This window comes from Pseudorasbora parva, chromosome 15 (assembly GCF_024679245.1).
Source record: "Pseudorasbora parva isolate DD20220531a chromosome 15, ASM2467924v1, whole genome shotgun sequence".
NCBI lineage: Eukaryota > Metazoa > Chordata > Actinopteri > Cypriniformes > Gobionidae > Pseudorasbora > Pseudorasbora parva.
The window spans coordinates 9,885,375-9,902,774 of NC_090186.1; the positions used below are offsets into that span (position 1 = coordinate 9,885,375).

General features: G+C 37.1%; 1 protein-coding gene across 2 annotated transcripts; it reads left to right on the forward strand.

Moving 5' to 3' along the window:
• The first annotated feature begins 1,798 nt into the window (after window positions 1-1,798).
• Window positions 1,799-17,351, forward strand: eif2b4 (eukaryotic translation initiation factor 2B, subunit 4 delta). 2 transcript variants are annotated; one of them, XM_067417052.1, is made up of 13 exons: window positions 1,799-1,920; window positions 2,426-2,460; window positions 2,773-2,953; window positions 5,401-5,592; window positions 5,939-6,021; window positions 6,616-6,707; window positions 7,417-7,531; window positions 7,610-7,686; window positions 7,802-7,904; window positions 13,325-13,452; window positions 13,546-13,723; window positions 16,398-16,578; window positions 16,663-17,351. In XM_067417052.1, the coding sequence occupies exons 1-13, from the start codon at window positions 1,872-1,874 to the stop codon at window positions 16,860-16,862; spliced, it is 1,614 nt and encodes a 537-aa protein (XP_067273153.1). In that variant the 5' UTR covers window positions 1,799-1,871; the 3' UTR covers window positions 16,863-17,351. The 2 variants fall into 2 exon arrangements, with proteins under 2 accessions (XP_067273153.1, XP_067273152.1); XM_067417051.1 differs by having other exon boundaries at window positions 5,398-5,592; window positions 16,663-17,345.
• The last annotated feature ends 49 nt before the right edge of the window (window positions 17,352-17,400 follow it).

Consider the following 17,400-nt stretch of genomic DNA (forward strand, 5'->3'; position numbering starts at 1 on the left):
TTTGGAATAAATGTTATTTATGATGGAATAAATGTTATTATTAAATATTAGTATCCTAAAACACACTATTTAATTATAATACAAATTATATAATATAACCCTTGTATAAAAAAAACCCACAAAATAAATGTGACCGGTTCCAAACATTTGTATCTAGCTGATTCGTCACTTTTTAGTTTATGTTAACATTTGTTTTGACCACCAGAGGGCTCTAAAGTGCTTTGAAACTAACTTCAAACGTATGCATTAAACTACAACACCATTTGACCTAAAGGTATCAAACTAACTGCACTGTAAACCCAGATAAGTTGGCAAAACTGAGTTTTTACAGTTAAGACATTTAAAGTTTAATTAAGCAGCAGATTTTTATTTTGTAATTATACATTTTAATTGCTCTGAACTTTTGAGTAAATAGTTGAGTAAGCTTATTCATACATTTAAACTTAAAAATATAATATAATAATATAATTATATTTTTAGTGGAAGCTTGACTAGCTTAAACATAGGCTATTCAATAAATGCCACCTTGCTAATTGGATACACAATGCTTTAATAGTATAGCATAGCAATGGTTGAATGAGGACAGCAATATAATGCATTTAACATATCTGTTATGGAAACCATACAAAAACAAAGAAACAAAAAACCTTACATTAACAGACCAGAACCTCTTCTAAGATAGCATAACAAAACATTAGACACACTTCATGTTAATGCTAAACACGTTTTGTTGTTTTACTATTGTTTTATATGTCAAAATAGTGTTGTTTGTGACTGTTTTTAATTAAATTAGAATGTTTGACTGTAAGATCTTTACAAGTAATTGATTGGCCTACTTAAAATCTCTACAAATTACTGATAGGCTAATTTATAAACAAACCTGCTTGGTATTTTAATTCACACACACACACGCGTTTGTTTTGTGACATATAGGAACATTCCATCGGCGTAATGGTTTTAATACTGTACAAACCATATTTTCTATCTCCTTACACTGTCCCCCCTAAACCTACCCATCACAGGAAACATTCTGCATTTTTACTTTCTAAAAAAAATTAATCCTGTATGATTTATAAGCATTTTGAAAAGTGGGTACATGGCCAATGTTCTCATATTGCACCTTCTTCTTGTAATACCTATGTCATACCCATGTCATTATACACATTTGGGTCCTCATGTCACAAAAATATGCCCCCCCCCCCCCCCCCCCCCACACACACACACACACACACACACACACACACACACCTAAACATACCCATCACAGGAAACATGCTGCATTTTTACTTTCTAAAAAAAATAATCCTGTATGATTTATACGCATTTTGAAAAGTGGGGACATATTCATATTTCACCCTCTCCTTGTAATGTCATTATACAAATCCTCATGTCACAAAAACATGACCCCCCCCCCCCCCCCCCACACACACACACACAACAATATCCCGAAGCTTTAAAACGTTACTAAAAACGACAGACCTTGTAAAAACATCGTTATTACTGCGTTATTACTATTTTAAATAGGCCTACGTGCAGTGTCAGGATGGACGATTTTATTTTTTCAACACGAGAAGAACTTGTTGCTTTAAGCCGTAAACAAACGTGCTCCATCTATTTAATAACAAGAAACGTACGGACGTTTTTCAGCTTCGGTATTTGGGTTGTCACTGTACGTAGGCCTATACATATAACGTATATTGCATACTTATTATGCATGCAATTTACACAGTTTTTACCGTACAAATAAACGAATTAATATACATAGAAGAAGAAAAGTCAGCACACTCGCTTCAATCGCTAGAGGGCGACGTAATTCTTCCCGACTGCTTCTCACATCAGATTACCGGCGAGAAGTCACGAAGAAGTAAAACATGGCGGATTCGGATGGGAGACAGATTGACAGCATCAACCATGCTGCAGGTGAAATATACACATTTAAACTTTGTGCTGTGCTGTTACTGAATTAAACACGTACATAAGCAGCCGTTTAAAGTATTAACAGAGAGTTTGTGTTGCTGCTGGTCACGCCGTTGATCGCCACTCTGCCATGTCACAGCTGACTTTACAAATGCATAGTGGAAATTACATCATGCAGTGTTGGACGTTTTGAACATATATTACACTTTAACTAACGTATCACGTATACGATCACGATGTTTACTATTGTTCGCATGTGTAACGTGATGTGTTTTTTTACGAATAACGGATCTTTATGTAACAGTTATTCCCTTAGTTTGGTAAAGATCGAGTGAACCAGCATGATGAAATAACACTGCAAAGTCAGTGTCAAGAGGTTTCCCTGTCGTCAAAGACAAAATTAATTCAAACGTATACTCTAAAAAAAGTCTTCTTTCACTAGCCTTTGTGCATATAAAAAGCAATTTTAACTTTGCATATGTTTTTAATCGATTTATATGTGTCATAGATGATGGAAAGGTGCAAGAAATTGTACGAGCGAAGGTAGGTCAATTTTTTTATTTAATTTTAATTTAAGTTTACAATGTTCATAGTTTATTTAGTTTTGTCTCTTAATTTACAATTTTTTTCCCCAATTGACAAAATATCACAAACGCAATGGTTGTGTCTCAACCAAGTGAGCTGTTTTACCTTGACAGCACTTTGGGCATCATAAATCAATATTTTAAATCCTTCCTTTAAATCAAAAGGAAGAGGTTTAAGACAGCCAATTTTAAGCCTTTGTAAAATTCAGTTTACATGGATAACAGATTATTTAAAGATGTGCAAACTGTGATTACCCTTTTTTATCGAAAGACTGAAGGCAAGGAATTGACCAAAGAGGAAAAGCAGCGTCTTAGGAAAGAGAAGAAGCAGCATAAAAAGAATAAAAAAGATGACAAGGTTCCTACAGAGAAGAAAGAAAAGGAGAAGGAGAAAGAGAAAGCATCTGTTCAAACTCCACAAAAGCCTGTCACACAGAGCCCAACACATAAAGGTACTTCAGTCCACTGTGCTTCGGCTTAACAATCATTTTTCTGGAACCTAAACTTTATTTAAAATAGGATAATTTGAAGAAAACTATTTATTTATTTGTTTATGTATGGGTATTTTTGTATCTCTGAGAATAGATTATTTTTCAGAGTTGGTTAAGCTAAAGGAAGGATGGAGTTAAAGGGGTAGTTCACCCTTAAATGAAAATTGTCATCATTTACTCCCTCTCATGTCTTTCCAAACCCGTAAGATTTTTGTTCATCTTCAGAACACAAAAGAAGATATTTCTGATAAAACCTGAGAGCTTCCTCTCCCTCCGTTGACAGCTACGCAACTGAAACTTTGAATCCATATGAATTGAGCTGTCTAGGCCAAATTTTGTGAAGAAACACGATCGCTTTATATGATGAACAAATTTAATTTTATGATTTTATAATTATTTATTCATCAACTCAACTCTCACACATCAGTTGTTGTAAATGTAAGCTCGAGCATGTTCGCTTGATGCACAAGAACCAATGAGGTTCATTCTTGTGTTTTACGCAGCACTTTTGATCTTTCATGAGAACCAATGAGGTTCATTCTTGTGTTTTACGCAGCACGTTTGAGCTTTCGTGAGAACCAATGAGGTTCATTCCTGTGTTTTACGCAGCACGTTTGAGCTTTTGTGAGAACCAATGAGGTTCATTCCTGTGTTTTACGCAGCACATTTGAGCTTTCGTGAGAACCAATGAGGTTCATTCCTGTGTTTTACGCAGCACGTTTGAGCTTTTGTGAGAACCAATGAGGTTCATTCCTGTGTTTTACGCAGCACGTTTGAACTTTTGTGAGAACCAATGAGGTTCATTCCTGTGTTTTACGCAGCACATTTGAGCTTTCGTGAGAACCAATGAGGTTCATTCTTGTGTTTTACGCAGCACGTTTGAGCTTTTGTGAGAACCAATGAGGTTCATTCCTGTGTTTTACGCAGCACATTTGAGCTTTCGTGAGAACCAATAAGATTCATTCCTGTGTTACGCAGCACGTTTGAGCATTTGTGAGAACCAATAAGGTTCATTCTTGTGTTTTACGCAGCACATTTGAGCTTTCGTGAGAACCAATAAGATTCATTCCTGTGTTTTACGCAGCACATTTGAGCTTTCGTGAGAACCAATAAGATTCATTCCTGTGTTTTACGCAGCACGTTTGATCTTTCGTGAGAACCAATGAGGTTCATTCCTGTGTTTTACGCAGCACATTTGAGCTTTCGTGAGAACCAATAAGATTCATTCCTGTGTTACGCAGCACGTTTGAGCTTTTGTGAGAACCAATTAGGTTCATTCTTGTGTTTTACGCAGCACGTTTGATCTTTCGTGAGAACCAATGAGGTTCATTCTTGTGTTTTACGCAGCACGTTTGAACTTTCGTGAGAACCAATGAGGTTCATTCTTGTGTTTTACGCAGCACGTTTGATCTTTCGTGAGAACCAATGAGGTTCATTCTTGTGTTTTACGCAGCACGTTTGATCTTTCGTGAGAACCAATGAGGTTCATTCCTGTGTTTTACGCAGCACGTTTGAGCTTTTGTGAGAACCAATGGGGTTCATTCCTGTGTTTTACGCAGCACGTTTGATCTTTCGTGAGAACCAATGAGGTTCATTCTTGTGTTTTACGCAGCACGTTTGAGCTTTTGTGAGAACCAATAAGATTCATTCCTGTGTTTTACGCAGCACGTTTGAGCTTTTGTGAGAACCAATAAGATTCATTCCTGTGTTTTACGCAGCACGTTTGAGCTTTTGTGAGAACCAATGAGGTTCATTCCTGTGTTTTACGCAGCACGTTTGAGCTTTCGTGAGAACCAGTGAGGTTCATTCTTGTGTTTTATGCAGCACGTTTGAGCTTTCGTGAAAACCAATAAGATTAATTCTTGTTTTACGCAGCACGTTTGATCTTTCGTGAGAACCAATGAGGTTCATTCTTGTGTTTTACGCAGCACGTTTGAGCTTCCACAGGAACCAATGAGGTTTATTCTCCTGCATCAAGCAGTTCAGTTGAGCTTTTATTTATGTTTGTTGAACAATGTTTATATGTAAATAAAACCATAAATTCAATGTTCATCATAAAAATCAAACATGTCTCTTCAGAAAATTTGGACTAAACCACTTGATTCAAATGGATTCGTTTTTTTTACGATCTCTTTATGAACCTTTTGAAGCGTCCAAGTGTCAATTGTGTAGCTGTCAATGGAGGGACAGAAAGCTCTCAGATTTTATCAAAAAGATCTTCCAAGTTCCAAAAAATTTACAAAAGTCGTACGGGTTTGAAACAACATGAGGGGGAGTAAATAATGACAGAATTTTTGGGTGAAATAAGCCTTTACCAAAAATTATGCAAATGATTCAGTCTAGCCTTGCTTTAGTCTGTAGTCTTCTTTTGGGTGCTTTTTAATTGATGGGCCCTTTGATCTCAGCAGCGGCTCCAGTTCCTGTAAGTATATCTGAATCTCTTGCGGCTGCAGAGAAGCCTGTAAAGACCAAAGCAGAGCTGCGAGCAGAGCGCCGGGCACGGCAAGAGACAGAACGGGTATCAAAACAGGGCAAGAAGGAAGGGGGGCCGCAGTCCACCTCCAGTAAGCCTAAAGCTACCCCCAGTGAGCTTCAGCCAGGTAATTCAATGCTTCAGAAAAGTTTATTCTAGGATGAGAAGTTTGGGCGTTTCCACAGTGGCTAAAAGCCTTTACACTAACTGCTAAATGCCAGTAGAGGCTATTTACACTACCTCTGCCCGCCATTGTCTGTCTGCGCCAAACAACATTACAAAAGAAGCTACATTTTTGTCTAATTCGAATATGCCTTTTCACATATCAGCATAAGTAAAAAAATTAAGAAAACCGGTTACTTGGTGTAAAATAGCATTTATTGCATTTGACTGGTGTTCATGTAGAGGCTGAATGAGCAGTTTTACTTTTTTTTACAGCCTTGTTTTTATTTCCTATCTCTTTTTCATGTTAGTAGTGAAAAGGTTACCGGAGCACGTTCAGGTGGACGACCCTGCTGCATTGAAGAAGTTGGCCAAAAAGCTTGAGAGACAGCAGGTGAGACAAATCAACGCTGTCCTGCCTTGCCTCTTGTCTGATTACTGCCCGTTGACGGATGATGGGTTCATCCAGGTCTTTTCTGAGATCTATTTTGCAGCTTTTATAACCCAGGTCCTTCCCATGTCTTACAGAAGTCAGGGCAGGGATGCGGTTTAAATGTAACTGGAGTCAAGGTCTGGCTCCGCACTTTTGTGTGCAGTGAATTGTTTAATTTTTTCTTTGTTTAATGTAATTCTTATTCTTGGTGAAAGTTGTTGACTCTTATTTGCTTTATGTTGGAGGTGATTTCATTGTGATTATCTTCATTTCATTGTGTTCGTGATGAGGTAGATGTCATGTGGGTGAACGTTCGAGTGTGTATTTTTAATTTGTTTTTTGATAGGTTTAGACCTATAACACTATTGTAAAGCTTTTAAAGTCCTCTATGGAGCCCTTCTTCAGTTGTGCACGTCATGTATGTCTTCATGCACAGAGTGTTCTGTTGCAGCCTCAGCTCTTGACCTGAGGAGGGAGGATGTGACCTCCAGAACATCTGTCCTTGAGGGAACAAAATATTCACATTGACTGCTGTTGTTTGATCTGTTCTCTTAGGTTCCTTTGAGGTCTGATTATGGATACAAGGTCAGCCTGTTCTCCCATCTACACCAGTACAGCCGAAAAAACCCTCCAACCCAACAAATCAGGTAATGGAACAAATGTCTAGGGGTTGTATAAGGAGAAATGTATAGGTTTTTTTTAAATGATTTTTATCCTTTGATAAAATGTATTACTTTTCAAAAGCTTGGGGTTGGTAGAAGTTTCTGAAAGATTTCTTTTTATGTTCACCAAGGCTGCATTTATTTGATTAAAAAAGGGTAAAAACATTAATACTGTGAACTATTATTACAGTTTAAAACAACTGTTTTCTACTTTAATATATTTTAAAATGTAATTTATTCCTGTGAAGTCTAAGCAGATTTTTTTTTTAAAGGACTTAACTGACCCCAAACCTTCAAACTATACTATATCTTCCAGAACTTCCTCCCTTTTTTAGTTTGAATTGATAAAATCTAAGCTTCAAAAACAACTTGTAAGTCTCAGAGAGAGAGAGAGAGAGAGAGAGAGAGAGAGAGAGAGAGAGAGAGAGAGAGAGAGAGAGAGAGAGAGAGAGAGAGAGAGAGAGAGAGAGAGAGAGAGAGAGAGGTGAAATGGTCAAGAAAAAATTATTTAAACATGGTATAAAAACTTTACTAACATAAGTGGACCTCAGTTGAAAAAAAATACATGTATGCTTTTACAATTATATGTGTTTGTTTATTTATTTTATGGGGATAAACCCATTAGAAATTATGTATAAATAACCTAAATGAATGAGTTTGTTGACTGTATTGTTTGATATGGTTTATTTTGTAGCATCCCTGCCACAGTCATTCACCCATCCATTGTTCGGTTGGGTCTGCAGTACTCTCAGGGCATTATAGCAGGATCCAATGCTCGATCTGTGGCCCTACTGCATGCCTTTAAACAGGTAATTCATAATAAAACTTCTAAAATTGCTCAAATGTTCTTAATTTTTGGAATAAATTAACCAGCAATCATTTTATAGGTTATTCAAGACTATAGCACACCTCCAAATGAGGAGTTGTCAAGGGACCTTGTGAACAAGCTGTCACCCTATATCAGGTTTACTTTCTTCCTTGTTTATATAGCACATGCTCAGATGTGTAATATTTCATTTGACCTCTGATCTGACATGGAAATGGATTTTTGACAGACACTGACAATCTTACCCCTACAGTTTTCTCAGCCAGTGTCGGCCACTTTCAGCCAGCATGGGCAATGCCATCAAGTACATCAAGAAGGAAATTTCAAATATACCCAGTCAGTGCAAAGAAGAGGAGGTAAGAGTATTTACAGTCACTGGGTTAGAGACATTAAGGAGTGAGCGATATGACCAAAATCTTATATCACAATATGAGTCATTTCATTTCACAATAACAATATATATCACGATACGTGTAACCTTTTCATAGTTCCTAAAACTATTTACGGAAGTACCTGGAATATATATATATATATATATATATATATATATATATATATATATATATATATATTAGGGATATATATATATATATTAGGGATGTCCCGATCAGGTTTTTTTGCCTCCGAGTCATTTGATTTTGAGTATCTGCCGATACCGAGTCCCGATCTGATACTTCTATAATGCATAAAAAAAGAATAAAGAAGAGCGAAAGAACAAACCAGGATGTTCCTTATTTTTTATTTTATTCACCTTATTTTAACACTCAACAACTCTAACAAACAGAGCACTTCTGTGAGGTAGCTTGAACAATCAAGTAATAAATAACATAAATTCTTCACTTTTGGATTTTAGTGCAACATTAAAATTAAAAAATTCCTGGACCGGAGTTGCAGATGCAGAACAATTAATTATGTTGGTGTGAAATAAACAGTTATGGAAATTAAATTAAATAATCTGCTCCCAATAATCCCGAAAAAAGTCTGTTAGTGCCTTAGTGACAATTTCTTCACTCAGAGATGATGTCGATCTCAGCTGTCAATCATGACATCACACAGCCGTTTTTATAGCATCAAATAACTAACTAAAACTAAACTTATTTAAAATTCGAACACTTGAAATGAAATCATCGTGATGATAACTGCCTACAATGACATAAATTAACTTTGGGGAAAAAAATATTTGAAGTGTAATTAACAATGCTTTTCAGGTTTTTATAGGTGTAACATTAGTTTTTAGGTAGAGAAATTGAATAAAGTAGGCTAATCAAATGTAAAATGCATATTTAACTGTTTAAATTAAAGACTAATCCTTACAAAAGCTATTCAATCAAGAGCAGTGGGTGATTTGATTCCTTATCTTTTCTTTGACATTAAACAGACAGCAGTAAAGGCTACTGCCCCTTTAAGACCTAATGGAAGGCTCTGCGTCGTCTTTCTCGGCTGCATAAAGTCCTCTTAAGGCATATTCAGACTATATGTCTGCTTGGATACTCATCAAGATGGACATGTTGACATACTTCTTGTGTGAGTTGGTCCATTTAACCACAAGACTTGAAAGAGAACTCAATATTTGCGCGCTGTGAGACGAGTGCGCGCTTTCGGGTGATGCACAGAGACAGATCTGTGCGCTCTCATTCGCGTCTTCTCTACACATGACAGTGAAAATGACTGCTCATATTCAATGACAATACAGCACTCGCATGAATTGAACAAAGTTTACACAGATAGACCGTTTTGCCCACGGTTTCCTTTTATTAGCGCTGTTGTAATGTATCACTGAGGAGCCAGCACGTGTATCCATCTACAGAAACATAGCCGCCTACATAAAGCATTATTCTCAAGTTACAACCTATATTATTGAGTCATCAGATGTGAGATGAACCGCGCTGCAAGTGCTCACTTTTTCTCTCACCCCAGAATATACATATATATCCGAGTCCTGATCGGGATGTAACGTCCAATTCCGATCGAGTCTGAAATCACGTGATCGGGCCCGATTTCCGATCACGTGATCGGATCGGGACATCCCTAATATATATATATATATATATATATATATATATATATTAGGGCCGGGACTCGATTAAAAAAATTAATCTAATTAATTAGAGGCTTTGTAATTAATTAATCGAAATTAATCGCATTTTAATCGCATATAAATATTTTACCTGAGAACAATGAGAAGTAATTTTTCACATGTATTTTTAGTATACCATTGAATAATGACTGAATACATAAGCTTAATCAACAAAATATTGTTTATTTATTTCAGTCCAGCAGACCAGCGCAATGTTTGCCATTAAGTATAGCAAAAGCATATTTGTGATATTTGAGGCTCGGTGTGCTGCGGTGATACGCTAATTCCTTGTTGTATAGCAGGGGTGTCCAATCCTGCTCCTGGAGGGCCACTGTTCTGCTGAGTTTAGCTCTAACCCCAATTAAACACACCTGTACCAGCTCATTAAGGTCTTATTAGGCATACTAGAAACTTTAGCAGTGTATTGAGGCAGGAGCTAAACTCTGCAGGACGTCAGTGGCCCTCCAGGACTGACTTTGGATACCCCTGTTGTATAGCTTGCACACAACCATGCTCTTGTCGACGCTTCCATCCTTTCGTTTTTTAAAACTAAATTTTCCATCCACGGGGCCAAGCAAAGCGGTCTCATCAGCTTCTTCGTTCATGTTCACTATGGTTTGTTGTTTTCATGGTTGTTGTCGTGACTCCGGAGCGCTAGTTGGTGTTCCAGTATAATCGGTCCGTCAAAACTCATTCATTGAAAAACGTTCCGCGGGGCAAAAATAAGTGCGATTAATTTTTTTTTTTTTTGCGTAATTAATTAACGCGTTAAAGTCCCGTAGTTAATTAATCTTAATTAACGCGTTAAAGTCCCGGCCCTAATATATATATATATATATATATAGCTAGCGACACTGGACATCAACCAAACTGCAAACGGTAATATGTTTACATATACTGTCTACCTAACAGTTCTAATAAGGTATTAGACAGGACTGTTAAACAGATTGTACTAATGAAGACGGAAAATGTGAGAGCTGCGTGCTCAGGCTCTGCTGTTTTCAGTGACGTCAAAAAATAAAAGTCCCAGCAACAAGCGGGGCTTGTCACTTAAGAGTTCCTACTGGCCCTTGAGGAACTTTTAGTTCTCTGGGAACCACTCTGGTGGCTAGTTCCACTAAGTTCCTACAATTACCTGGTGTGAAACCCCTACAGTTATTTTTGCTTTAAATAAGGTTATAATCAGCATTTGTGATACCATTGAAGTTTCATAATTCTTATCACCATTTTCATTATAATTAAAAAAAGTAATACTAGCCTAAAAAAAGCTTACTGAAGACAAGTAAACTGTGATAAAGAAAGAGCAGAGAAAACACTTCAATAGAACAAAGACATCATCAAAGTATCATCAGTTAGTTAAAGCTACACTGTGTGATATTTTCCCCCATCTAGCGGTGAAAAGGTATATGACCATCCAGTGAATAATAGTTTCAGTTCCTCTCAATTCTGATTTCGTTTTAACTCCTACGGTGGCCGATTTAGTCCAAGATTAACACGGCAGCCCCCCTCTTCACATTTGACACGGTGCAATCGAGTGTTAAAACATCAAGATGGAGGGGCAACATGGTGACCGGCATTCGAACCCCTCACCCGTATGTATTTTCAATGGCATATTATAAAGTTACGAGAATACTTTATTACTTGAAACAAGTAAATATACAGTAATGAGCACATATATTTTTGAAAGAACTAAGTGTTTTTAGCTAAGAATGAACTAAAAAAGTTACACAGTGTAGCTTTAGTTAATGTGAATCTCTTCACATTAGCGTCTGAAATACATTTTGGTCCAAAAATAACAAAAACTACGACTTTATTCAGCATTGAGTCATTAATGACATCAATTTCATTTTTGGATGAACTAATAACCCTTTAAGCACTAGACAATTTACATAATATCTAGAAAGTAAATAAATGTATAAAAATGCATAGTCTTCACTGTATAAATTAAATATACATTTATTCTCATTAGTTACAAAAAGTGTTTCAGTCAAGAGCAGTGAAAGGGTGATTTTCTCTTCTTTTGTTTGATTTTGTTTGCATAATGACAGCAGGTAAATTTGGATGCTGTCACTTTAAGACCGGAGCCAATACACTTGTGCGTTTTCTCTCTCAACTGTTAACGTTCACTTAAGACATAAATGACTTAATTACATAAATTAATGTTAACTTGCAAATACATGGTCACGTTGAAACATGGGTATGTGTATTTAACCACTCAAGCCATAGTTCAGTTCGCACGCTTGCTGAGCAACGGTTTTATGTTGCGCTTCTCTTAGAGAGAGCACATATACTGAAACGAGTTCTCACTCTGCTAATTGTGCTTCAACTGTCACGTCACATACAAAGGAAAATGGTGCGAGGACTCAAGTGCAGAAATAAATGATTTATTTATAAAAAGAAACAAATATAAAACAACCCACAAGGGAGCAAAACACATAAACTAGAAATAACAGAACATAACTTAAACATACCATAAAAGGAATCACGGGGAAGATGGGAGACATAGACATTACAAGGATCCGACACAGACTGACAAACACAAGGAGCTTATAAAGGGAACAAATGAGGCAGGGAACGAGGGAACACAGGTGTGAGAAATCAAACACTAATTAGATAACAAGTGGGGAGGGATAAGACAATTGCTGCGTCCCAATTTGCCTACTTATACTACGTCCTAAAAGTATGTACTCTTTTTGTGAAGAAAAGGTATATACTTTTGAGTGTGTAGCAGAAAAGTATGCAAGCTTCGGGACATACTACTTCGCCATCTTTAACGGACTTTGTCGCTTAGTTACGTGCATCCCATCACCGTTTATCTGCCCTGTCAATCATTGTCAGATTCGTAACAGTTCAAATCCTCCACATTCAGTTGAATCTCCTACCGTATCGGAGAGAAATGTAGCCGCTCATTGATCTGCCATGTGTGGGTCTTCGTGGGTCAGAGACTCTCCTTGTGTGTTTGCAGTTTAAATATAATGATGCATTTAAAAGTTAATGGCCAAACGTGTCATTAAAAAAGTTCACAATGCTGCTGCAGGTGAAATATAATGTGGACAACACTGAATTAATATATTTTTGACGGGTAAAATATTGATAGTTGGTCACTCAAACCCCTTTATCTTAACTTCTCTACTTAACCGTCGAACTCGCACAGCCGATATGTTTGTAGTTTTTTAACGTTTTTTATCCGCGTTTGTAGTTCTAATTGAATCCTCGTCCAACTCGCAAGGGGTTGTGGGCAATATCAGCCGTTAGAGTGCACGTCGATCCATACTACGAATTCGGACCGGAAATAGTAAACCATCCGGGAATCTTTGGAATACTCTTTTCAACATACTACGATTTGGGACATACTAATTCTATTTTCGAATACTATTTAGGATGGATAGTATGCGAATTGGGACGCAGGGAATGACAGAAGCACAATGGCCATACTGATAAAACCTGCATGTGACATCAAATTAAAATTATTTGTTTTTAAATCACAGTGCTTAAAAACGATGCTTGCAAACAATATGCTTTTGTGACCGCACGGTACAGCAACTTCACTTGAGCGTAACCCGGATAAAGGCGATCTTTAATATTCTATCAGTGGACACATTTTTACCAGTTAATAGTGTCTACCGGTATATCGCCCACCTGTATATGTAGTATTATTCCTGTTCTTGTAAATTTCTGAAAGCAACATTTTCTCAACAGGCAAAAGGACAACTGCAGAAATGTATTGATAGTTACGTAAATGAGAAGATCATTTTGGCTTCTGAAGCCATTTCTAAGTATGCTATTGAGAAGATAAGTAATGGAGACGTCATTCTTGTTTATGGCTGGTAAGATTTTTCACTGTATGGCTACAGTCCTGTAATAGTTTGGACTAATGTATTCCGATGTGTTTCAAAAGTGCCTTTCTTGTCTTTTTCCAGCTCTTCACTTGTCAATCACATTCTGTGTGAAGCTTTTGAAAAGCAGAGGAAGTTCAGAGTCATAGTCGTGGATAGTCGGCCCAGGCTGGAGGGCAGAGAGGCGCTGAGGCGTCTGGTGAAAAAAGGCATCCGATGTACTTATGTGCTCATATCTGCCTTGTCCTACATTCTGCCTGAAGTGAGTCATTCTTTTCTGTAAAGCTTGTTACTTGCTGGGATTTTTGCAAGCACACTTTATTTTTAGCTTATTGCGCGATAATGTGCTTTCTTTCCAAAGAGCTTGTACCTTCAAAGGATTGATTATGTGTGCTACATCAGCAGTAGCTAAAAATACAACTTAATTATGGTTTGGTACTTTTGTTCTTAAAGATGTACTGTAGCAACTGCAGTGGTGCTAGTAGAGCAGACGGTTGACAAAGATAGCGTCTGGGTTTTATAGTTTAGAGCAGCATGCAGACTTACTTTACATAAGTAAACTTTAGATAGTGATACTCAGATTAGTATTACGGTTTTATTTGAAATAATTATGACACTTTGAGGTTCTGAATGTTTAGATTGTTATGCTATATATTGTGTTAAACGAAATATGCATTACCATTGAAAAGTATTTGAATTTTTTTGTAAATGTTCTGCTCACCCAGGCTGCATTCATGTACCGTATTGTTCCGAATATAAAACTAAAGTATACTGGTAAAAATAACCAACAATCACATTTAAAAAAAAAAAAATCTTTTTGGCATATCTTAAAAATAACCTGTATCCCTTCTGAATTATATAACAATGAGGGTATCTGCCTCGTAGTGAAAACCATATAGCCTACCAACATTTCATTAACAGTAAAAATCTTACTGTAGGTTTGAAATCTGGGTACCATCTTATGTTGTATGGGGGAAGTTTGGTCCCGTTAGCGAGGCACACAAAACATGACAGTCACACGGCACTTAGAGTGTAAGATATATTTTATATATATTTTATATATATATATATATATATATATATATATATATATATATATATATATATATATATATATATATACATAATATATACAGGGAGTGCAGAATTATTAGGCAAATGAGTATTTTGACCACATCATCCTCGTTATGCATGTTGTCTTACTCCAAGCTGTATAGGCTGGAAAGCCTACTACCAATTAAGCATATTAGGTGATGTGCATCTCTGTAATGAGAAGGGGTGTGGTCTAATGACATCAACACCCTATATCAGGTGTGCATAATTATTAGGCAACTTCCTTTCCTTTGGCAAAATGGGTCAAAAGAAGGACTTGACAGGCTCAGAAAAGTCAAAAATAGTGAGATATATTGCAGAGGGATGCAGCAGTCTTAAAATAGCCAAGCTTCTGAAGCGTGATCATCGAACAATCAAGCGTTTCATTCAAAATAGTCAACAGGGTCGCAAGAAGCGTGTGGAAAAACCAAGGCGCAAAATAACTGCCCGTGAACTGAGAAAAGTCAAGCGTGCAGCTGCCAAGATGCCACTTGCCACCAGTTTCGCCATATTTCAGAGCTGCAACATCACTGGAGTGCCCAAAAGCACAAGGTGTGCAATACTCAGAGACATGGCCAAGGTAAGAAAGGCAGAAAGTCGACCACCACTGAACAAGACACACAAGCTGAAACGTCAAGACTGAGCCAAGAAATATCTCAAGACTGATTTTTCTATGGTTTTATGGACTGATGAAATGAGAGTGAGTCTTGATGGGCCAGATGGATGGGCCCGTGGCTGGATTGGTAAAGGGCAGAGAGCTCCAGTCCGACTCAGACGCCAGCAAGGTGGAGGTAGAGTACTGGTTTGTATCATCAAAGATGAGCTTGTGGGGCCTTTTCGGGTTGAGGTTGAAGTCAAGCTCAACTACCAGTCCTACTGCCAGTTTCTGGAAGACACCTTCTTCAAGCAGTGTTACAGGAAGAAGTCTGCATCCTTCAAGAAAAACATGATTTTCATGCAGGACAATGCTCCATCACACGCGTCCAAGTCCTCCACAGCGTGGCTGGCAAGAAAGGGTATAAAAGAAGAAAATCTAATGATATGGCCTCCTTGTTCACCTGATCTGAACCCCATTGAGAACCTGTGGTCCATCATCAAATGTGCGATTTACAAGGAGGGAAAACAGTACACCTCTCTGAACAGTGTCTGGGAGGCTGTGGTTGCTGCTGCACGCAATGTTGATGGTGAACAGATCAAAACACTGACAGAATCCATGGATGGCAGGCTTTTGAGTGTCCTTGCAAAGAAAGGTGGCTATATTGGTCACTGATTTGTTTTTGTTTGGTTTTTGAATGTCACAAATGTATATTTGTGAATGTTGAGATGTTATATTGGTTTCACTGGTAAAAATAAATAATTGAAATGGGTATAAATTTGTTTTTTGTTAAGTTGCCTAATACTTATGCACAGTAATAGTCACCTGCACACACAGATATCCCCCTAAAATAGCTAAAACTAAAACTTCCAAAAAATATTCAGCTTTGATATTAATGAGTTTTTTGTGTTCATTGAGAACATGGTTGTAGTTCAATAATAAAATTAATCCTAAAAAATACAACTTGCCTAATAATTCTGCACTCCCTGTATATATATATATATATATATATATATATATATATATATATATATATATATATATATATATATATATATATATATATGTATATATATATGTGTATATATATATATATATATATATATATATATATATATATATATATATATGTGACATGGTCTGCAAATCTACAGAGAGGTTTGGAAATTTCGGTCTGAAAAAGTATGACATTTTGAAATGGAAAATGTGTAGGAACCCTGGTACTTGAACCTTGCACTCTCATTTCCAGGTATCCAAGGTATTTCTTGGTGCCCATGCACTTCTTGCCAATGGATATGTGATGTCACGTGTGGGAACTTCCCAAATTGCCCTGGTTGCAAAGGCCTACAATGTACCAGTTCTGGTCTGCTGTGAGACCTACAAGTTCTGTGAACGAGTGCAGACGGACTCTTTTGTATCCAATGAATTAGGTAACTTTAGCATGTGTAGCATGTTTGGCAAATTACCATTTACAAAAAAAAAAAGACAAAAAATAATGGATTGTTTTTTTACAGATGACCCTGATGACCTGATTGTGACCAGAAATGGGAAGACCCATCTAGAGAACTGGCAGAGTGTTAACTCTCTGGGGCTTCTGAACTTGGTGTATGACGTGACGCCACCAGATTTTGTGGACCTTGTGATTACAGACTTGGGAATGATCCCCTGCACCTCCGTGCCTGTGGTACTGCGAGTCAAGAACGTGGATCAGTGACAAGCAGATGAACACGGTTCTGCTTCTCTTTTGCATCTGCACATAAAACAGTATGTGCACACAGGGCTTCTGACATGAAATAAACATATCTATGAAATGGAACAAGCTTTTCAAATAAAGCTGTTTATGTCCTCACTGATGGATCCCTTTAAAATGTTTCATTTTGAATTGTATAACTCATCCAGTTCCAGTTTCTAAATTAAAGGCACAATCCATTTCAATCCCCTGAATGGAAGAATTCTCAAATCACTACTTAAAATTAAACACAGGATCAAGAATGACAGTTTCTTGTTCTTGTGTCAGATCCTTGAAATTTCAAGAATTTTTTGGTTTTAAGTTTTGGCCCATCATGATGTTCGGTGCATAGACATAAACATTATAAGAAATATCTATCATCCTTTTTGGATAGTTGCTGAAATCCTTTCATAGATGTGAAAAGGGGAAAAAGAATGTGGTGCAAATGTAAGACCAAGCAAAAGCCGAATATCTTGCATAAGGGGTTTTGTTTGTATTACCAAAACCTTGGAAAAGCTACAGA